This window comes from Clytia hemisphaerica, unplaced genomic scaffold, assembly GCF_902728285.1.
Source record: "Clytia hemisphaerica strain Z4C2 unplaced genomic scaffold, Clytia hemisphaerica genome assembly, whole genome shotgun sequence".
NCBI lineage: Eukaryota > Metazoa > Cnidaria > Hydrozoa > Leptothecata > Clytiidae > Clytia > Clytia hemisphaerica.
In genome coordinates, this window is record NW_027103812.1 from 136,686 (window position 1) to 164,249 (window position 27,564).

Below are 27,564 nucleotides of genomic sequence, written 5' to 3' on the forward strand. Positions count from 1 at the left end.
TCTATTACTCGAACGACAAGAAAGGGAATCAGATTAATTGTTCGAGCTATGGGGAGTTCCACTATATGGTGAAGTGAGTTGTGAGGGCAGCAATATCAAAACCAAAATTATATTTATTTGAACAATCACAGTTATAAATTCGAAAGAAAATTTGTGCTCATCATTTTGATAGGTATGCTAAGGTGAAAATAACGAGTTTGAAAATCATTTCACAACGAAACTTTCAAAACATCGCATTTAATTTTGTATTACATTGGAGTCTCTTTAACTCTATAACTCGAATGTCTCCTTAACTCGAACAAGTTTTCTCGTCCCTTCAGTAAACAATGCCTCATAAACCTTTAAACGTTACTCCAAATCTCCAAATTTCCTTAACTAGGACAAATTTGCGTTCCCCGTGCGTGTTCTAATGGAAACTTTACTCTATTTTATTGTTGTACACACAAGTTATTCGAATCTTATGATGAAACTATTCAAATCTTAGAAATGCTATGGAAAGTATAAAATCTATACTACACTTTTTTTGCAAAATGCCTCCCGATCCCTGCGGATCTTTGGAAATGCACGACTCTACAGGTGCGAGTTGATGATAGTCATGACATATACCTTAACACTCGAACAACACTGGGAGAAGTTTTTATCGCGAGACCACCCCTCTGGCGTGTCATGTCTCAATAAACAATCTTAAGGAAGTTTTAAAGAACATTTTGGATTAAAACTTCTAAAAAACGTGTATCCAGTACACTATTTCGACCGTGGCCGCCAATTGCTTGCGGGCATTTTATTGTCCACCGTAAAACCGTCCCAGCCTTTTTTCGCACCTAAAGACAATAGAAAAAAGTGTAAAAAAAAAGGATTGGGTCGAGTTTAGGGTGGTAAGTTAAATAATAAAGTGGCACGCGGCTGACAGCGCGACTACGGTCGAAAAGGTGTATTCCCCAAGGGAACAGGTTAGCCAGGGTGAAGGTACATTCCATTGCCAAGTAAAATGCAGTGACACGAGACTTGGCTCTCTCAAACGAAAGTCAAGAAAGAGCGATGACCACTACACCACTGTTAATCTACAATGCGATAAAATGGGCCTTAAAGAAAGTGCAAGATTTCATATATCGTAATATCCTTCATGAGGTACCGCAATTATTAAGATCACAACATTAAGTACGGGGCACACAACAGGCCAATAGGTTTAGGTGTTTTTTAGAATTATATTTTCGCAAAGTCAGCTTGAAAAAAAAAGATGCAAAAACAACATTATTCGTGCAGGCAACATCTAATCAACCTAATTAAACACTGCTCAAAGATCCAATTATTTTTTAATTAGATTTTAAGGCGATAATGAGCTTTAATACCACCAGAATGTTTTGTTGAAGATTTTATACCCTGTAATCCCTCTAATCTCCTTCAACCGCTTTAAACATTGCTGAAAAGTTATGAAAATAGAAAAAAAATGATAGTTGTCTACAGCGTTAAAAATAATAATGCAACGGAAATGAATTTTCTGCTAAAGCGTGTTAAAGGTTCATTAAAACCTTTGAATTATGATATACCATTTTTGGGGTTCTTCTCTACTTTGAAAATCTTTAAGAAGCTTGACAAGGCGAGTCATTTGGCCGAATAATCGTTTTGTGCAATAATTTATGTATCTACTACAGAAACCCTTTTTTAGGGGTTCAATTAAAAAAAAACTGTTATATTCACTGATACAAATATGTCAATCACTCGTCACTTTAAAGCAAAGTGAAAAATCGTGAGGAAATTGCTTTAAAGTGATGGAAGCATTTTTAAGGTATGCAGTGAAAAATGGGAGGGTTAGACGTACGAAATGGAGCTGGCGTCTGTGGACTGTGAAAGTTATGATGCCAAATTCTACCCTTCATCACCGGTGAGGATTTAAATGACTTCAATTTCGATATCAGACTCTACGGCCGCTCCTCCAATGGGCCCTTTGAGGTAAACTTTTTTCTGAGAAAATCTTCAAAATTTAAATCTAAAACTCATGGTGAAAACATGACATTGCACTCAAATCAAGATTTGACCAGAGGGCTGATAAAACTTATGGCAGTGTTAATCTAGTGTACTGGAGTTAAATTTATTTATTTGGAAACTCCGGAAATGCACTCAGACATTCCGTAAAAAAAATGTCATTACTTTGAGTCACAGAAGAATGATACAATGCCAAAATATGAAGAGCTTAGGGCATTCCATTACTCAGGCAGATAAAATATCCATAATTGAGATGCTGGAAAATTTGTTGCACATTTATTTAAGATTTCTTGTCGATATTGTAGACTTTAGACTCGCGGTTTTATATTTGACAGGAAATCACTTCTAGACCAAGGCGCGCTGAAAAAGTTGCAGAAAAATAGAGTGGAGTCTCTTTAACTCGAACCTCTATAACTCGAATGTTTCTTTAACTCGAACAAGTTTTATGGTCACTTCAGTTAACAATAATGCCTCGTAAACCAATCTCCACAACTAATTTCTTCAAATCGAACAAAGTTCTGTTCCCTGTGCGTGTTCGAATTATGGAGACTGTACAAAAAGATGTTTCTCTCAAAAGAGTTTCTGTATTTTCTGAAATTTTCGACCTTTTGTAGCTCCCATCAATTTTTCACATTATTTATAGAACTGTCGAACGTGCTAACCGCACTGGCTCAACTTCAGTATCTTTGAAATCATTTGTAGGCCCAATTGTAAACTTAATGGCTTAAGAAAAATTATAGCATTTTGGGTTTTAGCCTCGTTTAGGCGAAAAACTCGTCCCCAGGCCCCAAAAATCAAAATTTTGAAAAAATGAAAAAAAATACCCCCAGGGATTTGCCTAAGGATCAAGTGTGCAAAATTTCAGCCAAATCGGACCATTTTTGAAGTCTCCAGCCTGCCCCAAAGTTTTAGCCTCGTTTTGGCGAAAAACTCGTCCCAGGCCCCAAAAATCAAAATTTTGAAAAAATGAAAAAAACACCCCCAGGGATTTGCCCAAGGATCAAGTGTGCAAAATTTCAGCCAATCGGACCATTTTTGAAGTCTCCAGCCTGCCCCAAGTTTTAGCCTCGTTTTGGCGAAAAACTCGTCCCCGGCCCCAAAAATCAAAATTTTGAAAAAATGAAAAAAACACCCCCAGGATTTGCCCAAGGATCAAGTGTGCAAAATCTCAGCCCATCGGACCATTTTTGAAGTCTCCAGCCTGCCCCCAAAGTTTTAGCCTCGTTTTGGCGAAAAAATCGTCCCCAGGCCCCAAAATCAAAATTTTGCAAAAATGAAAAAAACACCCCAGGGATTTGCCCAAGGATCAAGTGTGCAAAATTTCAGCCAAATCGGACCATTTTTGAAGTCTCCAGCCTGCCCCAAAGTTTTGGTGACAGACACACACACACAGACACACACACACACAGACATTCTCAGATTCTAGCTCAACTGAAGTTGAGAATTGAACGTATCGTAAGAGCTATCAAATTGTTAAATTTGTATCACACGTATCCCTGATCAAATTTAGATTTTGTGATATTTTTGTTTTTAGCTTTAAAAAAAGTGCCTTTTGGTTCAATTTCGTAAAAAGTGTCATGGGAAATTTTAAATAACTCTTGTCAAAAAAAGATAGCTGACGATTTTCTCATATCTCTTAGAGTGTTGAGATGTTAGATGTAGAGTCGCCATTCCATTCATTATCACCTTAGTGTTAATCCAAAGAATTGTAATGTATACACTGCACACATCTTTAAGGGGTTATAACTAAGTATCAGAAGGTCAATTCTTTTTTAAACATTTTACTTTCTTTTTAATATCGTCTGTAAAACAATTGTCAATTGGGGTTATTTTCGTTAGCAAGGGATAGCCTCCAAGAGGCCCCCCCAGTCGACCCTCAATTCACGTATTCACGCAAATTTTTTTGCCAATTCACGTATTCACGCGCGAAAAAAACCATTTTCACGTTCACGCGCTGATTTTGCTTTTAATTCTTTTGTTAAACGATTGTGACCTTATTGGGCTAAATTTGACCTTTTTATGGCCAACATAACGTTTTCTGCAGTTTTTTTACCTTATTCTCGACAGCGACGACCTATTAAGACCTCTTACAATTATTGGAGCTTTCATAGGGCAATGTTTAAGGTCTGTCTATCACGTCTATCACGCCAAAGTTACAAAAAACTGGCGTACGGTGGTATAAACCCTGCCTGAGTTTGCTTTTTAAGGGAGGTAAGTGCAAAGTTAAGCCTTAGCTTTAAGGTTTCCCCCCGAATTTTCTTCGTCGCAGGCCCTAAATATATTTTATTTTGAGAATAAATTTAAATCGAGGTTTGGCCCAAATTCATGGTCTGGAAAGTCGCGAGCTTCAAGGAGGTGGTACAACCAGAGGACGCGAATTCCAGAGTTTGACCCCCTGTGTCATTGAAGAAAGCTGTGGAAAGGAAAAAGCGAGCGAAGCAAGCGCGAAAATTTTTTGACAACTTTCACTCTTTCATTGCTGAGAAAACGGCCTTAACACACTATTGTTACCCTAATATGCCTTGTTTGGTCAAACAATTCATTCAGAATCTTTGATTATTTTCAACACTGACCATTTACTGGTACAAATCTGGTACGGCGAGTGACGTACCTGCCTGACACGGTGCGGCGTCACAAGATTTTTCTTCTGAATGTTCGTACAGTTCGATGATGCAATCATATAAAAATTTTTAGAACTATCTATACCTACTTTTGTAAATTATCGAAGAATCAAATACCCTTCACTGTCTCCAAGTTCATGCGGTATCATTTTGTGTACTGCATTTAGTAACAATATAAGCGATTACAGAAAGACGACCATCATTAGCGCCGACGAAGAAAATTTTCTCATTTAGACTTTTTTGTTTTGGCTCAAAACACTCTCGCATCACAAAATGCGCCGTTAGAAAAATAAGGAAAAAATACGTGTTTCTGTTTCAATTTTTGATTATTTTGAATAACTTTACAATGGCAATAGGTCAATGATATGAAGGATAATGCGAGCGAAGCGAGCAAAATAAATTTTACATATTTAGGTTTATTCAGTTTTGTTTTAGACAATAATTTGCTTTTCACGTTCACGCTCAAAATCTCGATTCACGAATTCACGCTGGTAAAATCTTATTTTCACGTTCACGCAGATATCTCAATTCACGTATTCACGCGTTGAAAAAGTCCAATTCACGTATTCACGACAGAAAAAAGGGTCATTCACGCGTCACGCCAGCCCCTGGGGGAGCCCCCTCCAAACAGCAGACTCTTCTGGTCAGTAACTTAGAAACCATACTAGCTGGCCAGAATATACAGTAATGCAAACAAGTCGTGCTATCTACTAGTAGATAAATCAAGGAACAGAATATTTTGTGGTCTTGAGCCTTTGAAAACTACCCCAAGACTGTTATGACTGTTATGAAAGGAATCCAAAACGACGGTAATAATTAACAGTGAATAGTACAACGCTACTTTGGTTTCTCGCATCACAGAGACAAGGATGTTTAAATTAAATCTAAAACGTACGGACTAAACTCTACGTAACAAGTTGTAATGATTTCAACTTCATTCAAACGTGGTCTTTAATTTTCTGGGTTAGCAGAGCTGCACAGATCTCTCTTCTTCCATACAAAAATTCCGATCCACCCAAGTATTACGTACTTAGAGTTTAGAGAAGACCTCAGTCTTTCGAATGGCTACAACTCAATGACATTGTGACCCAAATTCTGACTTGGAAAAGCAGCATAGACCCCCTTTCTCACACCGATCTGCCCAAGTATTACGTGGTTAAAGCTAAGAGAAGACCTCAGGCTTTGGGATGTCTACTTATTTACAATCCAATGAAATTATGACCCAAATTCTATGTTGGAAGTACTAACACAATTATCTATACCAATCTTAAACAGAAACTAGGCTAAAGTGAAGGTGGGTTTCCTAACCGCTCTCCAATCCCCCTAATTCCAGGTGAATTTCCCAGTATTGTAGAGGTGCACAAGGGGGAACGGACTTCCGTGAATTGCATCCAGTAAAAAGTTTGGTAGTCTTATATTCCATTAAATAGAATTTTTAAACGGTTTTGTTTTTAAATAAGAGTGTTTGTTTGCTTACTCATCAATTTTAATTCACAAGCTTTTTCACATTGGATTGACACAGATGTGAAGCAAGATTTCTCAGAAACACTGCCCTGATATGAAATATGTGTCTGATATGAAACGGGAACACTTATGTGAAAATATGACCTTTTAGACCTTCTTTGGAACGTAAAGACTGCTAAAAACTGCCTAGATAGGTTTTCGAAGATTTACAAACGTTGTTGCTAGGTAGAATTCATAGACATGTATCAAAAAGTATTTCTCAATTCATAAAAAGTTGAATAATTAACAATTCTTATCTTATTAATAAAATTTCGTCGCTGAGATACCTTTCATAAAAAATTTTTATGAAAACCATTATCCAGGCAAAAACAAAATCGCTCCATAGAGAAAAATGTTTAAAAGAAATGTAAGAAAAATAAAGCAGAATTGTACAATAATTACAGCTACGTGGACCTCTTTAGTATAATAATTACTGCATGAAAATCAAATGGTCACAAAGAAGTTTTAACTGCACTACAGCTATCATGAAAATGCAAAAATCTATCTCAGTGTTTAGAAATACGAACAGAAAATTTTAAAGAAGTTTGGTTCATTTGAACAAGATTGAGAGATGATCTGAGACAGACAATCCAATGCAGTAATCACAACTATCATTTATATGAGAGCAAATCCTACCACCGTGTCAAGAATGCGTACTAAATGCAAATGTGGGTACAGTTTTTGCCTGCTACTCCTTTTAGCTTTATATTCAACGTTAATCCAGTTACCAAATCTCCGGGAAATATTTTCCCGAAAACACGGCAACATCACACACGTCATCGGAACAACTTTGCATAAATCGAAAGAACTTCTCGAGAGCAGGTATGGAGAATTTCAAAGTTGGAGTAAAGAGCTCATAAACGGTGAAACAAATAGTCACGTGACACGCTATGAGCCAATCAAATGTGGTGTTAAGAGTAAACCGCACCGCTCAATTTTCTACGTCAGAACACACCGTGCCGCTTCGACAACCTTGAGAAATATGTTACTGATTTATGGGAGAGAATACAATTTGACTATCTGTATGGACGTACTGGACCTCCATCGGGCGAACTGGCCCTATGGAGTCGATGTATCTCGACTGACGAAAACTAGTAATGAAAGATGCCAGCTGGTAGCAGAGGAAATTATGTACTCAAGTAAATTAGGTAATATTATCAAGGATTAATTAGTTTGATTGTGAATCAAATAAAGATTTATGTTGAAAAATGCGAGGAGGGGTGAATGGGGGGATGTTGTCAAAGAACACAAATACAAAAGGTATTAGGTCGTTATTGAACCAAAGATTCATTGAAGCCGTGCATTGTAACCCAAGTTAAATAAAAACCCATCACCCACCACTTAAGTTAATTTTACCAGAACAATCCTGTGTTTTTGGAGAGTTGATGAAGTCACGAAAGATGACTCATTACAAGCAGTCGCTTCATATCTTTTTTTTATACTTGCTGCTTTTACTTTTACGTTTTGATTTTTTGGAATATAATTAACGGGGGATTGACCAACTTACCAGATTAGAGACTTTACTTGAAAGCCTTAAAAAAGGTTAGAAGTAGACTAAAATTAGGACTAATAAAGTAAGGCGGCAAACTCTTTATAGCTCTACTAACTCCCGGGGGTCAGAAAAAAAGGATAATTCATCTTCGAGTACACGCGTTTTTTACAAGAATGTTGTTTCTCCATTTATTCATCTCCGTTAATTCTTAACTTTTAGGGAAAAATCACCCTAAAATATTCTGGCGGTATGTCCAATGTTAAAGTGAATATTCTTAAACAGTACATTCTTATATAAAACGGGTTGTTCCCCGATGGTGCCTGATCTCTTCTACATTTTCTTCTTTCATATTTTACTTTTTCAGTTGACAAAATCATGGCGGAGAAGGTTTTCACTTTAACTTCTGTTCGTCATCCAGTCCAACATTTCATTTCGTTGTTCCGACAGATGAAAATACAAGAGGTTGTGCAACGCGTTACAAGTCGCAAAGGGTTGACAGAGAATCAAGCTATGGAGATATTTCTTAAAGATTGGGAAGACTTTCAAAGAGCATACGCAACAGATGAAAACATAGGGATTGGTGAAAAGTTACATTTAGGAATGATCAGATTAAATTTACAATCGTTTAGCCTGGGAATAACAGATGTGATGTCTTTAGAGGATGTAGTACACAGGCTAAATGAGATGAACCTTATAGTTGTTTTTGAACGATTTGATGAATCAATGGTCATTTTGAGAGAAAAGCTATGTTGCTCTTTAGATGATGTAGCGTACCGAAAGCTACAGAATCATGAAACATCAAGCACAGTCTACGTACCAGAGGAACTTCAAAGACTCATCATAAATTTCAATAAAATAGATGCTATTTTCTATCAGCATGCAGTTAAACGGCTAGACGAAGAGATGTCAGCGTTTGACAATTTTGAACAACTTTTAGGGATTTATCGAGCAGAACTAAAGAAGTTCGAAGCTAAATGTACGGACCCGAATTTCCCAGCACAATTTAGGAACAAAATATGTCCACCTGTTGAAGGGGATCAGGTAGAGACATTTGTAAACGACGTGCGAAAGGAACAAAAACTGATTTTATTAGATAAATTGAGGCGCCGTTTTAGTAAGAAACATTTACATTCATAGCTTTTATTCAAATTTTATAAAATAACTTTATGCTCAATGTATCTTTAAGCCCTATGCAAAGTGTGATGGTTCGAGTTAGTAGGTCTGAATGGCACTAACAGGTGGGCAATAACTTCTACTTTGTGAGAAGATCACTGCACCCTGGTAAAGTGGTACTTAATCCCTTTAAACATAGCTTCAATCGCCAAAGGTTTGATAAATGAATACCGGTTGTAAAATAGCAAAGTTCGAATAATAGTAGATTCAAAATTCTCGATAATATATAGTTTACAATGAAATTGGATAATTTTCTGAAATGTGAGGCTGAAATAAAAAACAGCCATCAAAATTGAATTTTATTACCACAAATTTAAGGAGAAGTGGCCAAAATAAGTTACTAAATAAATTACTCCGTTAAGATTAGCCTCAACGACTCGCACTCAGTATAATTCAAATTAAATTAAGTAGAATTGGACGCAAACGACATTTTCGAACGAGCTCACTTTCAGCATGATGTATTTCTTGAGACATTCGAATAGTAATTTTTCGAACGAAAAAAAATAATCAAAAGTATGTTATTGTTTGTGAGAAATAAATAATTACTATATTTATTTTTTTTGTTTGCAGATTCCAAATTATAAAAACTTTTAGTGAAACTTTATTATTTGAAATATTTTTGTATTTTTCCTGAAATATAAAATTTAGATGGAGATTATTACTATTATCAAAATGTTAGAAAATTGAAAAATTGTGTTGATATTGAGTATGTTTGTATCATGGTAACAGTCCTCCAGAAATGAAGTGGGTCATCTTTGGTAGCAGTTTTCATCCGTTATTTTGGGCTTGGCTTTTAGCCTTACTCTTAACTGGGCCAGTATTGATCAATGGACGAAGCTCTAAAGGTATGTGGCGAACTTTGAAGCCATTCGGGCTATAAAGGTCGAAATAGAGGCCGCGCGGGATCTATATAATTCGAAATACAAGGGTATTGCATATTCCAGGGCCTCAGGAATTTTTGTATAGAGGGTTATCAAGGGGAGGGCATTTAGAAGAGGTCTTTATTTCCCGTCAAGAATATGCCTCCTTTTTTACAAACTTTACAACTCTTACTGCACTCTAGATGTCAGTTTTTTGACCCCACAAGGAATTGTACACGGGTAAATAGACCTTTTCATATATTAAATCTCGAGCGTAGTGGCGATTGAGTGGTGCGGAGTGGCGATTTTTTCAATGAATTCTTGTTCACAAACCGTTTCGGGGAAAAGTGACGAAAATGCCTCTAAATGACGAAATTTTTCCCCGACTAATTAAAACTCCGATATTTTAACTATTGGGTTCGAACTAACGGTTTTTCTAACAGTTGTTATTTGTTATCATTTAGGTCTTTCAAGGCCACACTCGTCACCAACTGAGAAAAATGTAAAACGGAGGTCTGGAATTGAATCAAACCCAGTAAAACCAAGTAGGTTCCAAGAAGTGAAAATTGATACTTCAAAACTTTACAATGAACTATTAAAAGCAATCAAAAAAGACAAAACTCCTCACGTACATCAACGCCAAAGAGGTGCTGTAAAAAGTAATACAAAGCCGTCAACGAGTAAACACAATGAAAAACATTCACCGTCTATTGGCTACTTTATGAACTTGAAACAAAAGGCTGGAAAACCTTCGAGTAACAGACAATTGATTGAGTATGCTTTACCTAACCAACAGCAGGCTACAAGTGACCCTTATTGGGGGTCTATGGGCAGGCCTATGGAAACCTCTCCAATCATTAGTGAATCAGTTCCGATTTCACCTACACAAGCTATGTTCCAATCGTTCAATAGGGTGGTTAGCCAAAATACGCCCACTATATATTTAAACCCACCACCATCGGGCGGCAGCTCTTTTGAAACTCATTCTCAGCAACAAACTGCGAAATCAATCACTTCAAATAAACCAAAAACATCGAAGAAGGAGACCCAGATCTTCCATTTACCGACACCAAAACCATTTGTGGCAGTTCACCATGCACCAATCACGAAGACGTTTGAAGAGAGTAAAGCTTCTCCTTCTAGAGAAACGCACTTGGAGAAAGGAGGCAGCAAGAGGGTCTATTCCCTAGGAGACAATGGTATGTACAACGTATTGTGACAGTTTTTTCTTGAAATATCATTTAGTGAATCCAGGAATCTACAGCCGATTATTTGGGTAACGTTATATTGTCTTCCACGGCTACGACTACCCAAATTTTATTGACCACCCTCTTCCAGACTGTGTTCTTTATTCTATTGACTATATCATGATTCCTCTTTAACAACTATTTTTCTAGTCTTCACAGACGTCGGTTGTTATTTGGACAAGTGGATCAGGTCCATACCAACTTTGGAAGGAAACCATCCACTCCTCATGGATTCTGACTACAAGACTCGTTCAGATCCTCTACAAAAATGTGCTGAGGCTGCTTTAGATAAGGGATTGAAATTATTCGCAATTCAAAATGGTGGACAATGCTTTGGAGGGAAGACAGGCGAATCTCGATATAACGTTTATGGGACATCAGACCAATGCAAAGGTGAGCAAAGCAATTACCATAACAGTTCTACACAATCTATACTTCTTTGGCCGACTAAAAACTTGGTTAAATATATCCCTCGTTTGGTAATACCGCGATCACCTTGAATCACCATAAATTGTTTTGGCTTGATATGATTGGGTCACCGAACTATTTTTTCGACACTTTTCATTGACATTTACTTACACCTTACACCCCAAAGTTTCTTTATAGTAAAAATAAAAAAGGATGAGGTTATTCAAAACAATGCATTTTGCCAAAGTTTAGAAAATCTGATCAAGCAATAGAAACAAAATTAAAAGGTACCTGGGAAGCATTGCCCTTCACCAACTTGATATCATTTTTTTCTTTGTTCTTTAGAGGATGGTCTTGGTGGATCATGGGCCAATGAAGTTTACTCGTAAGTTGTGCATTTCTTCCGAAAATCCTTGCTTGTACCTGCAACGACATTAAAACATTAACACTATTATCCTTCCCCAAAGACGCTGGTGCATTCCAGATTTTTGTACCGTCACCAAGGTACAAGGTACAAGGTTTTGTAGCTCAAGGTGGGGAATTTTATCCTGTGAAGGGGATTGCTGTTAATGTCATTCTTTAATTTTAGAATTAGTTTGATAGCCCACGAATCAATAATACAGTATAGGATACTATCTAAATCGACCTTAACTATTGTTATAAGAAATTTTCCTTCTCTATCACCTCACAATCTTTTATCTTAGGTATCGGGACGACGGGGTACCCAAAGAAACCAAACAAACCAAACAAACTGTGGAAAAACCTAAAGAAGAGATAACTCAACAAAGCTTCTTAAGCAGTGAAGAAGATGAAGATCAACGGCTGACCAGGGATAACCAGGTACTAATTTAGTTTTGATAAGTTTACATCAAGGCCGTCTATTGTTGACTCAGTCGGTTCAATACGCAGTTTAAACCTTTATACAACATTATTGAGTGTTGGATGATCGTTATTCTTGGTCAATTGGGGAATGAATATTTTTTAGACATGGAGGTAGTAGAGTCTTCTAAAACTGAAAGGGAGTCTTTTTGCGTTTTGTAAACAACTGCCCGCACTATACATCTTATAAATAAACATCATGATAAATAATCTTTGTATACCTACATTTTAGATCGTAGAAGACTTCCAAGGAAAACAGCACAACAAGGAACCTTCCTTCAAAGGTATTTATAGTACTTAGGAAAATATTTGGGGATGGAGAAGAATTCTAATTTACACCACGAGAGCCACAACCATGGTATGGTCTAAGCGTCTAAGACAAAATGGGTTCTAACTAGGTTACTTGGTTTTGAATTTTTCATTTGTCACGTCCATGTTTCGTTTCATTCTTTTTTTTACAGGAGCATTGAAAAACATCATGAACAAAGTTACTGAAAACAAGAAGCAATCACAAGCCGAGAAAAACATCAAAATTGTCAAAGAAATTGTCAAAAATCTAAAGGCGGCAAAGGGCGAGAAAGAAGAACCACCTCCTGCCTCTGTATTGACGTCAAAACAGACATTAGATGGCGAGGAATTTGGGCGGCTTGGAGATGCGATTGCCAGGGGACATAAACCACCTTGCATTTGCCCTGACAAAAGTAAGAGCAGTATCTATGGTTTGAAACCTCCTCCTTGGTTATTCTACTCAGTCCCCGACTCAATGAGAAACTCGTACACGTTTTTTATGAGAACATTCTAAATTTTTGAAGCCTTGTGATGTTCTTGATTTTTTGAGTTTTCAGCCTTAAAATGTTTCTTAACATGTTCTTATTTTTGGCATTTTCTGAGCTTTTTTGTCCATTTCTGTAAGGAATTGGGTGCTCCAGAGTCCGCAAAGCCTTAAAATGTTCTTAAGTTCTTAATATTTTGGCCATCGAAGCCTTATGTTCCTATATAGTTTGTTCTTATAAAAAAACGTGTAATTGAAACAAAACTCCATCTCCGTCAAAGAAGGTTCCTAATAAAACTACTTTCTGCAATTGGACTTCTTCAAGCAATTCGAACAAAACCATCTTTTCTCTATACAGTTTGTTCGTCCAAGCTGGATCTTGCTTTCGTTATTGATGCTGGTGCTGGTTCGGAACAAGGTGGTAAAGAAAAGATGGCTGAAACTATGGAGTTTGGACGTCGGGTTGCATCTGCTTTTAAAGTAACACCGGAAGAAACGCGAGTCGGGTTAATCACATACGCAACAGATGCTCAAGTCATGATGAATTTTCACCGGTACGATTGTATTAACTATTTTCTTGTTTTTTCTTTCGTCGTTCAGTTCCTTATCAGTCTATAAGTGATCTGGAGAAACTATTTTTTATCTTTATAACATTGAGCTACTGTACTGTTTTTTGGAGAAAACTCAAAATATTTGATTTCGTTACAGGTATGCTGATCCAGATGCTATTGTTGAGGCGAGAGATGCTGTCCGAGTTAAACCACATACCGGAAAATACACCGGACAGGCGTTGGATCTAGCGAAAGAAGGGTTGTTTGATAGCGGACACCGTGCAGACGCATTGGACGTGGCTGTCTTGTTAACGGACGGGCCATCTAGTGACGACGTCACTTTACCGGCAAGGAAATTACGGGATATGGGGGTGAAGATTATTACAGTGGGGATTGGGCCTGAGGTTGACCGTGGTCAGTTGAATGATATTGCATCAGATCCTGATGAGGAACACGTGTTTACAGCAGATTACGACAGCTTGGCGACCATTATTGGTAGAACTCAACGAGCTGCGTGTGTAGGTAAGCTTTAAAGCCGGACAACGATTTTCGAGCAAATGATATCTAGGTTTTGTCATGGTGCACAGAGAAAATATTTTTCTCTTTTCTAATTTCTGTTGGCGTATTTAAAAATGAAATACTCTACCAGAGAATCAGTATTTGACATCCAAAATATAAATTAGCTTTGAAACACTTAGAAATTCATTTCAAATTGAATCTTTTTCAGGGGGTATGCTACACGAGCCAGTCGACAAATGCAAGTGTAACATGTACGTCAAGAATGATGACAAAGCAGAGGAAGAGCTAGATAAAGAGACTGCAGCGTTTTATAATGTCTACAAAACAGCAGTCGAAGCTAGTCCGCGCGATGCAAACGCTGTTAAATACAATACTATCTATAGACCCTGGAACAAGCGAGGCAACCAGGTAAAGTTGATTAGACAATAGTAGAAGATATGACATTCCATCGAATATTCCTTTGGTTCTAGTAATTTGGTGGGCAGGTGGAGAATCCTGTAGTGGGGCGCCACACCTAAACACAGCTCCCGCTAGATACCGACTATGTCAGCCTTAAGTCGTATATTTATTGTTGTCCTCTCACTTACAAATCACGTGCGACTTTACATTACTCGAATACCTCTTGAGAATTTTTCTATGAATTACAGAGATTGCTGTAACAATAATTCCATTTCAGTTTTATCAGGCCTTCCCTCGACACTATTACAACGGGTACATATCAGCAATGGGACATCGGAGAGATAATGTTGCGATGCTTCATAAAATGTTACCGTTATTAAACCCTCATCCAGTGATGGATGCGTCTCCATTGGCTGAATTGCATCATAAAGTGAACTCCACAAGCGTCAACGTCCCTTCACAAAGGCGGACTGGGAACATCAACAAGAAGTTAGATTTGTATGAAGCGAAATTGAAAGAAAACGCGATGGAAATGTACGAGAAAATGCAGAAATCGGATAAAGAAAATGGTGGGGATAAACAAAAAGGTGACAAAGAGTATAATGGAGATAAGCAAAAATTTGATAAAGAAAAGAATGGAGATAAAGAAGAAAGTAAGAAATATGATGGAGACAACAAGCATCCACAACGAATGAGTGATACCGAAGACAGAAACGACAAACAAGAGAAGAACGGAGAGAGTGAAAAAAAGCTCAAAGAAGTGAAAGATCACTCTAACGAACAAGAGAAGGGCGAAGAAAACTCTCGACAAGGAAAAGAAGGAAAAAATGAAGGTAGATTCACACAAGATGAACAACAGAGAGAATCTTCACAACATTTTACACAATCACCCAGCAATGATAATGAGCAGCAACGTGTTAATTCTTTTTCAAATGATGTCAGTTGGAAAGGTAAATTAGAGTTGCGTATGTTTTTTAGGTTTTGAAACTTGATTAATTACATAAAGAAGACATTCGTTTGTCAATCGTTTGCCATAAGATTTTTATGTTTTCTGTCTGAAAGAAATAACTCTTTACACCTATACACACCCTCTGTCTCAATCTCAGGTAAAGGGAAGTTCAGTATGGGAAAATGGTCCAATCGATTGAAAGGAGAGAAAGGCGAGCAAGAAGTTGCAGACCATGAAAAATTAGTTTCAACCGGTATAAATTTCTGCATTCTAATTTATTTTTACAAGATACAAAATCCTAAATTTTTGAGCGGGTAGCATTCAATCAATGGCCGACAAGTGCCTTGTCTGTACACAAACCCAATATCTACGGCTAGTTTCAAAATTCGTTGCCGTAGAGGATCGTGAGAATAATAATCGTGAGATACACTCTGGTACAGAGTAACAAGTGCCCCAAAATTAACAAAAGCATTATTGCATCAACGGCCATACCATCCTAGCATTCCTTCCAAAAAGCCGGTAGACCTTTACTGAGTCCATAGTTAACAAGTTTGTAGCGAGGACTAGAATTTGGGAACTCCTGACTTGCGACACTGACGCCACTTGACCACAATAATGCAATAATTTTTTTTCAACCTTTAGGTAAGAATGACGAGGAGAGGAATGGGGAGGAGAGCAAATATACACAACAACATCAAAGCAAAGGTGAAGACCATGGATACTCACATCAAGAAGAAGGTAAATTACCGCTAGTCTAAAGAAAAAGCTTTTACCAGAACTTAGCAAAGGTTCCAATTACCCAAACGAGGAACGAAATAGGTACTAAAAACAAGGAGAAAGTTTGATTGAAAACAATAAAGTTTAATCATAGTGGAATACCACCACTAGTTAAGATTGTGTCACGTTGTCAAAAATGTTTGAAAACTGGAAAATTGAGATCGTGAAAAAAACTCCGTATCTTTCCTTCATCAGGTAATAGGGAAGAGAACAGATACCCTGAGGAGAGTAGGTTTACACAACAACATCAACATCAAGCAGATAGCAAGGAAACTGATGAATCTCCATCAAAGAATGGTGCTAGTGATGGTGAACTGAGCAGTAAAGAAAAAGAAAGGTCAGAAATTCAAATAATCATTGTTATTGATAAAGTGGACTCTTTACATGACTGAAGGAACCCAAACATCGCTCTCCTTTCAGCTCCTTTATTTATAAGAATTTTTGTCATCCAAACTCTTGTACTGAGATCTTCTCAAGCTTCGTAAAAGGTTGGATCGAATAATCCGTTGATTCAAAGCTTTGACTAAAGAGATCATCCCTTATTTTTGTTGCCTGCAGATACCAATTTCTATAGTGTTGAAAAAAATATTTTTTGTTCCAACTGTTTTCTAAAGTTTAAGTATTTTATTTTGAAATTTTCAACTTAAAAACTATAGGTTGGTTTTCAACTATTTGAAAGCACATCGACATGAATTTATGAAAGAGGACTCCCAACCATCAGACCATCACGGAGAAGGCGGGGGCGGAGAACAGAGCCGCCCAGCTAACATGTACCAGCATGAGCAAGATAACAATCAGTATGGCAAAGGACAGCAAATGTATGATGAACGAATGGGATCGAATTCTGAAGGGAAACTCCATCGTGCAGACGAGGAACAGGTTTGCAATAATACAATAGGCCATTTAACGGTCGCATGAATTAAGGATGGGTAACAGTGCAATCAATGAAAATCAATCAATAATTTATCCCTATAATACATCCGAAATTTTGAAGATTTTGTGTCACATCAAGGGGGAGTCATGATTGGCCCATAAATGTGAGGCTGTTCATATTTTATAGTTCCATTTTAATCCTTTTGTAATTGACAGGTTTTAGCAGACGCAAAACCCCTGCGGCAAGCTGGAGGTTCTCACGAGTTACCATTCGAATATGTCGCACAAGAAGAAGATAAACATCATCCAACGAGTGAATCACATGGAATGGAAAACGAAAGTGAAAGTAGTCAACAAAGACACAAGTTCCATGGAGAGGACGAGAAGATTGGAAACGAGCCAATGACGCGTGAAGAAATGACAGAGGAGAAATATAAAAATGTTTTCAATAATGAGGATGGCACAAAGAATGACCGATCTAAAGGTAGGAATATTCTTTACTTAAACAGCCCAGGAGGGATAGAATTTGCTTTCAGCCAATAAAATCACAAGAAACTTGAATGAAGGGGAGGAGTGTGTAGCCATTGTAAAATCAGGGTCTACATAAAGTGTATCCTCTGAAGTTTGGCAAGGCTACGTGTCTTAGAGGGAGATCCGTATTAAGAATTGAAATGTGATTGTTATGATGGCGAAATTTATGGAAGTTCGAATATTTTTTAAGAAACTTCTAGACTCCTTTATAGATACTCTTAAAATTGTCATTCAAGTATCTTCGTATTTGCGAAAAAGAATGTGCTACTCTTTTTTTTCCTGGTTAAGAGAGATAAGCCAGACTACACCTTTCATTTTCATAGGAGGCGAGCAGAGTAAGGACGGAAAGAAAGAAGATGGAAAGAAGAATGGTGAACTGTTCACATCTGAAGATAAGAACAAAGAGAAAGAAAAAGATAATGAAGAAGATGATGACAAATACAAAAGTTTCCAAGGTAACGCGATGCGTTGTAATGAAAGTTTTTCAAGTGATTCGAAAGCTTTTGTATTGTCAATTTCTACCAGAGATTCGATTGGGCCATTTTTCAAAATCTAGACATGTTCCCTACTTTCTAAAATTCGAATACTTAAGAAAGATGGTTGAAAGCCGATTTAAGGAAGAGTTGATAACTCTATTACTTAATAGATACTCGAATTAGAGAGAGTTGAGTGAAATGATTTTCAAATTCAACAAGTAACACTATTCAAACAGGTTTCAAATTCCGATACGGCCCAACCGAGTCATTCAACAAACAACAAGACGATAAACCTAAAAAGCTAAAGAAAGGAAAGAAAATATACCCCGACGATGATAGCGCTCCTCAACAATCTATCAAGACAAAACCGAGTGTGGGCGGAGCCAATTTTGGTGTTAGTGACTTCACTGGTACTGGAGGCGGGGTTGGTGGAAATACGGGCGGAATGGAATCAGACGCCCCTTCAAAAGTGAGCAGCCACCACGAACACGAAGAGGGGACGGCACCTTCACCTTTTGAGCCAGAGGAGAAATTATCCTATCACCCAACCAAAGAACCTGGTTACAGTAGATTCAAAGACGATCAAAATCGTGAAGAAGGTATCATATCATTCCTACCTGCTTATGAATGATAATCTTTTTAAAGTAAAACGTTGTAAACGCATCCTTCTTTTTTAACCACCCTCTCGAATAAACGCCACTCCTTTGAGGACAAATTTTTAATGAGCACCCCTCCCTCAATTGAACCCTCCTTCGAATAAATGACTCCCTTTAGGTCGATTTTAAGTCGATGAAGTTAACCTCTTGAAAAAAAACGGATGGAGGAGATGACCGAAGAAAATACACTAAATCTATTTTCAACATTATAGAAAGACAGCCGCTAAGCCATCAACAAAATGGAATGGACAAGAACACTTCACCTTACCATAGCCATGAAATCCAAGAGAAACACGGCGAAAATGAACACCAATCAGTCACAAACAGAGAATCGTTCGCAAGTGCTCCCAATGAGTCGGAAGCTTTCAGTATAGGTATACAGCGTAATTGATTAATGTGTCTTCAACAGACTATCTTAAGTTTACTTTTAAAATCGAAATAATTCTCCTTATCCATACTGCTGCTAATGAAAGCCGAACTTCCGGTATTCCAGTATTCATCGGAACATTTTTGACCGGTACCTGAAAAATCTTTTCATGAAAAACCAGTACAGTATTTTGGTATTTTTGTACCCTTGAAAGCCACTTTTGATGAAATTCGATTTCTCTCCCTTTTACACAGGTAAACACCATCACGTGAAAGGCTATGCAGATTCTCACGCAACATTCAGGATTCACAATAAAAAAGTCGAAGATATCACCTCAAAGAAATCAAGCCCAAATCATCGGTACGTATTATTTCACCCGAAATTCATTCACGCTCAGATTATATGTTGCTTAACCCTGGATAAAACAATCGTTCAAAAAAATATGGATACATATTTGGGCTGAAAGTTCTAAAGAGAAAAGAAAACCTAATTCAAAGTCCAAAAGCTAAATGACAGAGCCAAAATCAGGACTATCCCAGGACTATTAAATTTTGATTGTTTTTAGGGGGTCCATGGTAAACCAGTTGGACTATCTATGCACTGAACGGAACATAAGAACGGAAGAATTTGACCACTCAGGTCAGCCCTCCTTTGAAAGCCATTGATAGACAATCTTTTTCATTTCTTCTAGATATGGAGGTGACGAGAGCGTACAAGAACAGTTAGAAGGGGGCGACCATAATGGACCAGGTGAAAACGTCGATAAAATCAAAGTCAGTGATGGGGAAAAAGATAAAGAAAAGAAAATCAAAGATAACGGTGAGTATGGATGGAAAAGAGGCTAGGCTTTTAAGGTGCTTTTTATCAAAACATGGGGACAGTCAAAAGGTAGCTAATGAAAGGTAGAGTTATCGAGTACGCCAATGACCACGAGCGAGACTATATACTTTTTCATGGGAGCAATTTCCTAGGTGGGGCAAATTCAAGGATAATGTAAAAGATTCTGCGGGGGGTGATTAATTTTCCTCGGCGGTATATTTCTAAAGGCTCTTTCAGGAACAAAATCCCACGAGGGAAATTTCCTTTGATTTTTATAGAGAAGTTCATGTGGTAATAAATCATACTCATTCCAGGTAATCAAATCAAATACAAGCACGAAGAGAATGAGGAGCAAAAAGAGAATGAAGAAAAACTGTTCAACAGTTTAAAACAATCCAAAGATTCTAATGATGAAAAAGTTGGTCAATTTATTGATGGCGAAAGGCATTCTGATAATAAAGATGAGAAGTTCGTTCACGATAAACCTAAAAAGTCGTGGAAATTCAACGATAAAAATTCCGACAACATGGTCGAATACGAGGATCATAAGCATTGGAAAAATCCAAAAGTCGGTGAAAATGAAGATAGCGATTCAACTGAGAAATACAACGAACGCCCGAAGAAGTTTCAAGATAACGAGGAAGCTAAACAATTACATCATTTACATGAAGTAAGAGGGAACAATGATTTTGATGACAATGATGAAACAAAAGCTGGTCGATTTTCTGATGGACCAACTCATCACCAGAGAGGAGAAGATGAAAATGAGAACTTCTCTGAGGAGTCACACCAACAGCAAATGGAACATGAAATCAATCGTTTTTCAAAGGAAGAGTCTAGAGAAAGTAAACAAGATAAACAGGATAAAGATAATGAGCGTTCTGAGAAATTCAGGGGAAACGGAAAGACTGATAAAAATGACGGGTCGTCGTCAAAAGAAGAAAATGAGAGCTCTCAATATCACCAAAAGCAACGCAAAGGAGGAGAACAAAAGGAAAATGAAGAAGCTTCTCAGCAAAGTTCTTTTTCATCGGAAAGCGAAAAAGGTATTTTATTTTGACATTTTTTGGTTCTAAGTCTCTTTCAACCGCAATGCCTCAAATAGGAATTAAATTAAACATTACATCTGACAAAAACATTATATGAGACAATTTCTTCTTTCCGGCTAACCAAAATCTTTGACCAGAGAGTTCTACACTACATGTTTATAATGGGTACAGGGCCGGCGAAACTGGGGGGGCCGGGGGGGGGGGCATGGTCCCCCACCTTTTTTGCTAAGAAAAAAAAAACCAACCAACCGTGGTGGCGCCTCTTAGACACTTACTATTTGGCCCCTCCACTTTCAAAATTGATTCGCCGGCCCTGGGGTAGTAAAGTATTATATTCTATAACATACCGTTAATATACCACCCTTAAAGTTAATCGTTTCTCAAAAGTCAGATAAAAATGGCAGATATGGTTAGTTTTGGGTTTTGAACGCAGGTCAGTACAAAATAGTACAAAATATTTCTAAAATAATAAACAAAATGAAAAATAAATCTTCTTCGAAAAGGTTGAAACGCTAAGTTTCAAAGGTACGTCGATTGTTTAACCTTGTCTAGTATGTCTTAACAAAGTTCAACAATGTTATAACACCAGGTATGACCCAGCATTCAAAGCCACAAGAAGAAGATGTTGACGTAATCAACGATCACGCTAAGAAGTTAAAGAATAAGAAACAACAGCAACAAGAAAACAACAAAGAATCATTTACCTTTAGTCACGTGGGAGAAGAGGAGATGATTGGTGGACATCATTCTTTATCGACCAATGAGATGTATCAAGGCGATGGAAATAAACTGATTGAGCATTCACAATCTGCTGAAACGAATAAAATGAAAAATACCGAACTGAAAAATTCAGGTATGGTATTTAAGGGGAGTTTCTTTCTCAGAGAATTGCTCGATCCCAATATTTTCAGGAGAGAAGAATTTTCAGGAGAGAAGAGTTTTCGGGTTCGAGGCAAGTCTCTTAGTATCTTCCCAGAACATAATCAAAGATTATTATCTGCACGGAAAGTAAAAGTCGACAAGTTGACCAAAGATCAGCTATGAGCCGAGGAAGTCCTTTTCAATTCAACAACGAGCATGCAGTGGAGCACGCATAGGGAACACAAATTTGTTCGAGCTAAGGGGATTTCGAGTTATGGAAAAAGATTTATAAGGCATTGTTAACTGAAGGAACCATAAAACTTGTTCGAGTAATGGAGGCATTTGAATTAGAGGGGTTTAAGTTGCAAAACAAGTCGATATATTTTTCCTTCACCTAGTCCATCAAAATCCAAAAGAACTATGATTATTATTTCTCTCTATTTCACATAGGTAATAGCAACTCAATAACATCTTTCCAACGTGACCGAACACCTCTTAAACCATCAAGAATATAAACGAAAAAACCCGTGCATGAAAATTTCAATCAATTCAATCTCGATAACGCGAAAACTTCAAACACAGACGGCGAAAATGTACAGCATTTCGGCGGTAGCAGTAATCCTTACGTACATGCAGACGAAAAAGCGGATCTTGTTCAAAAGTCAAATTTGCTGTCGTCGAGTGGAGAGACGTATACCAAAGACTCTGACCCAAACTTTTTCATTAAAAGTAATTCGATTGATCTTTTCGTACAACTTAGAATCGTAGAAAAATGTCGAGGGTCGAAAAATGTCCCATTTTGAAAGATTAGTTGCAGCAGTTATTTACTGGGTAGCAGGAAAAGGGTATAAAAAGAGAAGATTTCTAGGCTCTACTTACGTTAAGATGGACGCCAGAGAATATTATTGTATCTGACGCTATCAGTAAGCATATCAAAAAGTCGTTAATACGCAGGGGTTACGAGGTTGAGGTCAGCTATACTAGGCGCACGACTTTGTTGCTGCGGGAGTGTGAAGTCACAGTAATGAACAAGATAAATGTTGGTAAGTTTTAGTGAGAGCTACTCGTCAATGTCACGTCTCTTTCAAAATTTCCATTTTAAATATTTGAAAATGCAAAACAGTCAAAATGAAAGCCGCGACATTGACTTTTTAAATGTTTTTCTCTCTTTAGAGCAAGACTTGAAAGAGGGGAGTGTAGCTAAAAGAGACTCTTCAAACAACCCACCACCGCCTAACATGAGGCTATTTGGTGAGTACACTTCTTTATTCAAACCATCTGATTTGGTTAGTTTAATAGGTTATTGTGTACTCTGAGGAGAAGAGACTTTTTGTCTCGCTCCTCCCCTATGATAAAATATTCCAAGATACGGTATATTGGACGTTTATTCTGTAGCAAGGTGTTTAAGTAGATAGAAAGATAGAAGGTAGATCAAATATCAACAGCTATTTGAATATTCCATTTTTCCAAGACGGGAATCCAAGAGATGCGACTTTGGAGGTTAAATTCTTGGAGTAAATCTGATTTCGATTCTTAAGCTCATATTCAGCATTGAAATAAAAATGCACAAAATGTGCAAATAAACAGATTGACCAAAACTGCATAGCTTCTTCCCAGCAATATATCATTTCAAAATATATAGACCGCATCTAGAACTAGATCCTATAAAGTTAAAGGAGGATGGGTTTGTTGATATTTTGGGGGCTTCTTTTACAAGTGATATTGATGTGCAAATGTGATAATCTTTTAGAAAAACAAAAGCAGGTTACTGGCAGAAAGCGAGATGAATCAAATGGTATTCTAAGTAAGTTTGTTTATTGTTTTGTTCATATTAAACTTTATAATATGGTATTTGTGTGTTTATCGAAAATCTAGAACAGTCTTCATAAACGTCTTCTACGAGTTTGCGATTTGTGATAATAAACTTAAGCAGCTGAAAATAATTTCATATATTCCTCTTTTTTTCATAAGAACCAGTAAATTCTTGTTTCGACTCGGCTGTTCATATCATTTCGACACTTTGAGCTTCATATTGTTCTTATTCTGTTCGCATTCGAAAAATCGAGGCTATTTTGCACTTTAAACCTATAAATGTTTGAAATTCAGCAATTTCAGGCTCAGGATTCAGGAGATTCATTTTCTAATAAAATTGCTCTTATAAAATAAAGAGCTTCATTATAATTTAAAACCAATAACTTCTTGCAGCATCGGATCCATTTCTCGAGGCCGTTCACTTTTGGCCGTTCGAAACAAACAAAGGAATATTGACAAGCGATTTGATCACTGGTTCAGATGCTATCTTAATGGGTGGAGCTAAAATCACTAAAAAAGGTTAGTAGTTACAAATCTAGTGCAAACCTTATCCCCATAGCGAATCTTCGTATTTTCCGCCGGATGGTGTTCGACCCACAGATTTTTAAAGCCCGAAGGGCTAGATGTCGTGCTTTAAGCCATCGCAGGCAAAAAAAAGTGAATATCGCAAGAAATATAGTTTCTATAGTTTTAGAAAATGCGCGAAGCTTCTGATTGGAAGCGCTGAAATTCTATTATAATGTCACGTTACCTAGGTAGGATTTCCTACCTAACCGCGGCACACTTTTCAACAAAAGCACGACATCTAGCCCTTCGGGCTTTACAAATCTGTGGGACCCAATGAAATCAATCAAAGGGTTGTCTAAAGATCCGAGATTATACCCTTCAATACATGTTAAATACAAATAAATACACAAGGGTCTCCTCTTCTACACTCTTCAACCACTTAAATACTCCTGCGTCAAAGACCCGACCCCGACCCCCGCCCCACTGGTAAATTCACCCAAGATTTCGTCTCTGGTGGAAAAAAATATCCTACAATGTTACCCAATGGTAAATTGACGTTGATTTCATCCTCACTTGAAATTCAATAGAAATATTGCACTATAAAAGATCCCATTAGGAATTCTGGGAACGATAGAATTTCGATAAAAATACTGAGGAAAAATCACCTTTAGACAATCCAAAAGAGAATATAACCTTCAAGAATCCAAAACTCTTTATACCAATATCATTTTCTTTCCATCAAAGGAGCACCAAATTCACCAAAAGGGCAACAAAATTACTACAATACACAAGGAGCCAGTCACATGCCACCGCAACAACAACAAATACCACCGCATCGAAAGAGAAGTAGTTCCAATCATCTCCAAGTGAGAAGAGAAGAAGAAGAGGAGGATGTAGAAGTTTTCGACTCGTTTTTGGACACCAAAATGAACGGTAGTTACGTTATCGCTGGTGATTTTAATGGTAAGAAACGAACACCATTTATCATATTATTAGACACAGTACTTAGAATTCATAAAAATGAAAGCGAGTTCGAAAAAAGACTTGATACCATCAGTAGCGTGGCGGCTCGATCAAAGTTTAAGCAAACTGGGAAGGCAATTTTAGAAATTTGGGATCTTGCCGTCCCCTATATTAAAAGTGAAATATCCAGAATAGGACCAGAAAAGGATTCCAGGCTAAAATAATTTTCTCCAAAGTATGGCCATCATGTGTCACCTATAAAACAAAGTAACATTTTTTGGTACGTTTTCCTCGACAGGAACTTGTTTTAGTGATCCAGACTTGTGTAAGTTGAACGGGATGACCATATACACTTGGTTGAAGATTGATGCAAAAGAATTGGAGAGTACAGAAAATGCTTTAGGACGAGATGCTTACATATTGAGCACTGGTGGACAATCTAAGAAATCGCGAGGTTGGTTTACATTCAAATATTGCACGTAAGGCGAAAATAAAAAAATATAGTGTTTCCGGAATGCAGGTGAAGGAAAAAAGCTATTTTTGATAACTTAAGATCATTGAAATAGAACTTTAAAGATAACATTTATTTACAAACAGTATGAAGTAAGCCCTGAATACTAATGCATCAACTAATAACGAACAAAACTTGATTTACAAGCGAGAATATCTAACCAAACGACGTTTGATAGCTTTAACGGTCAACTTGATTTTCTTTTTTTCACCCGGCCGCTTTCCGGAAACACTACATTTTTTTATTTTCGCCTTACGGATAATTAATTTGGATTGATTTTGTATCACGTGATCAGAAGTAATTAGGATAATTCGAAGTTCATTCGGACAACCTAGAGTTAGATATTTCTCGCCTTGTGCACAATCTCGGTTCGAGCTTGAGAATTCCTACGAGCTCTACAATTTAATTTACACAATTTTTCTATTTCAGGTTTCGCTTTCCTATGGTTTCACGGTAAATTTGTCATGGTTATCAGTACCGAAACAAAACAATGGAAATTAGAAATACCGAAAGATAAAATAAAACACGATGAGTGGGTCCAGCTTTCTTTTGTTTGGAATACAGACACGTTAACTGGTTATCAAGATGGAACCAAAATAGGTAGTACCAAGGGCGTGGCCGCTGAACGTCCGGAAGTCCAGTTCACTATTATGACTATCGGACGTCCGAATAATGCAGTCGATGCACGCTTCATGATGAAAATGGAAATGGCTTATTTGACGTTATGGGATAAAGCATTGGAAGAAAAAGAACTCGATAAATCATATGAAAATAGTAAGTATTATTTGTACTCATTGCGTAGCACAACCCTGTAGTGCTAATGTGCCTAGAAAAATGTTAACTCTGATCATTTACTGATTAAACCAGAAAGTTTTTACCTTGATTTAATAACTTCAAACTTATGGTAAAATGAATAATTTTATGGATTTTAAACTGAATAAAAATGTTTCACTTTAACAGGGTCGATAGTGAATGAAGAATTTTAGAATTTAGGCAAAAATAAAAAAATGCAGTGTTTCCGGAATGCGGCTGAAGGAAAAAGGCTCTCATGCAGCCGGTCGGCAAAAGCTTTTTTTTGCTAATTTTGATAACTTAAGATCATTGCAATAGAACTTTAAAGATGACTTTTATGTACAAACAATATGAAATAAGCCCTGAATACAGCTGTATCAACTACTAACGAACAAAACTTGGTTTACAAGCGGGAATATCTAACCAAACAACGTTTGATAGCTTGGACGGTCAACTTGATTTCCTTTATGAAAAACCATATAGATGAACCCATAGTCTGCGGCCGGGTGAGAAAATACTTTTTGTTCACCCGGCCGGTTTCCGGAAACACTATTTTTTTATTTTAGCCCTATTTTCTATGTTTTATAAGGGAAAATTGACTGAAATTACTAAATTAGATTTTTAATTACTTTTCAACAAATCATTGTTAACTTCATTGATAGACCTGACATTCGATAAAAAAATTCCATTTTTTTATTTTTATAGTAAAACAAAAGATCGACAAGACGAGGAGACGTAGTATTTTAGAAAAACATTCTACCATACAACAGCACCCATTGGTGAACAGGGAAATGCAAAACTAAACAGCTGAATTAACTTGTCAGAGATACTGAATCACCATACAAACTTTTGCGTCTTCGTGTGTAAAATACAGACCAATTCGCTTCGTATGCAAATGACCCTACGAGGAAAATCTCGATAGGCTTGACGTATAGCTGTCATATCATTCGAACTAAATAAAGTGTTATGAAAATTTTGTAACAAAAATCATTGATAATCAACCGTCAGTTTGAAACTCCTGTAATGTTTTACTACTGACCAAAATAATAATCCTTTCCCAAGAATTTATTTTGGTGGGCTAAAAATTTGATTTGATTTGATTTGATTAAGTAGCTCCCGTTTTAGAATTACGAGAAAAATGTTACAGAGCGTTACGTGACCTCTACTACAATCAGTGCAATAATATATTGGCACCAGCCTCAAAAAAACACTGG

At 37.1% G+C, this 27,564-nt stretch overlaps 3 protein-coding genes across 4 annotated transcripts in view; 2 read left to right on the top strand and 1 right to left on the bottom strand.

Annotated features, from left to right (window-relative positions):
• LOC136806625 (semaphorin-5A-like) overlaps window positions 1-11,645 on the bottom strand; it is a 74,146-nt gene extending 62,501 nt beyond the window's left edge. For both annotated transcript variants that reach the window (XM_067063214.1, XM_067063213.1), the window contains exon 1: window positions 11,579-11,645. The gene's annotated coding sequence lies outside the window, so the exon portion shown is untranslated. The remainder of the gene's footprint in view (window positions 1-11,578) is intronic.
• On the top strand, window positions 6,448-22,494 carry LOC136806624 (trichohyalin-like). Its single transcript, XM_067063212.1, has 25 exons — window positions 6,448-7,255; window positions 7,964-9,617; window positions 10,097-10,831; window positions 11,030-11,272; window positions 11,633-11,672; window positions 11,992-12,127; window positions 12,399-12,450; window positions 12,628-12,867; window positions 13,297-13,492; window positions 13,647-14,011; window positions 14,217-14,416; window positions 14,685-15,357; window positions 15,514-15,609; window positions 15,999-16,094; window positions 16,329-16,470; window positions 16,790-17,012; window positions 17,223-17,490; window positions 17,861-17,992; window positions 18,250-18,612; window positions 18,882-19,043; window positions 19,291-19,396; window positions 19,728-19,855; window positions 20,170-20,901; window positions 21,494-21,757; window positions 22,216-22,494. The coding sequence occupies exons 2-25, from the start codon at window positions 9,512-9,514 to the stop codon at window positions 22,278-22,280; spliced, it is 5,763 nt and encodes a 1,920-aa protein (XP_066919313.1). The 5' UTR covers window positions 6,448-7,255; window positions 7,964-9,511; the 3' UTR covers window positions 22,281-22,494.
• LOC136806626 (uncharacterized) lies at window positions 22,293-27,190 on the top strand. Its single transcript, XM_067063215.1, has 8 exons — window positions 22,293-22,494; window positions 22,939-23,016; window positions 23,516-23,569; window positions 23,971-24,096; window positions 24,829-25,047; window positions 25,346-25,501; window positions 25,988-26,332; window positions 27,056-27,190. The coding sequence occupies exons 2-8, from the start codon at window positions 23,004-23,006 to the stop codon at window positions 27,151-27,153; spliced, it is 1,011 nt and encodes a 336-aa protein (XP_066919316.1). The 5' UTR covers window positions 22,293-22,494; window positions 22,939-23,003; the 3' UTR covers window positions 27,154-27,190.
• The last annotated feature ends 374 nt before the right edge of the window (window positions 27,191-27,564 follow it).

Excerpts from the sequence above, each read along its gene's own strand:
- LOC136806624 (XM_067063212.1), top strand. The coding sequence starts at position 9,512 with ATGAAGTGGGTCATCTTTGGTAGCAGTTTTCATCCGTTATTTTGGGCT. Across the intron at positions 15,610-15,998 it reads TGAAAAATTAGTTTCAACCG|GTAAGAATGACGAGGAGAGG; the intron begins GTATAAATTTCT and ends TTCAACCTTTAG. Across the intron at positions 20,902-21,493 it reads TTCATCGGAAAGCGAAAAAG|GTATGACCCAGCATTCAAAG; the intron begins GTATTTTATTTT and ends TTATAACACCAG.
- LOC136806626 (XM_067063215.1), top strand. Across the intron at positions 23,570-23,970 it reads TGAATCAAATGGTATTCTAA|CATCGGATCCATTTCTCGAG; the intron begins GTAAGTTTGTTT and ends AACTTCTTGCAG. Across the intron at positions 26,333-27,055 it reads CGATAAATCATATGAAAATA|TAAAACAAAAGATCGACAAG; the intron begins GTAAGTATTATT and ends TTATTTTTATAG.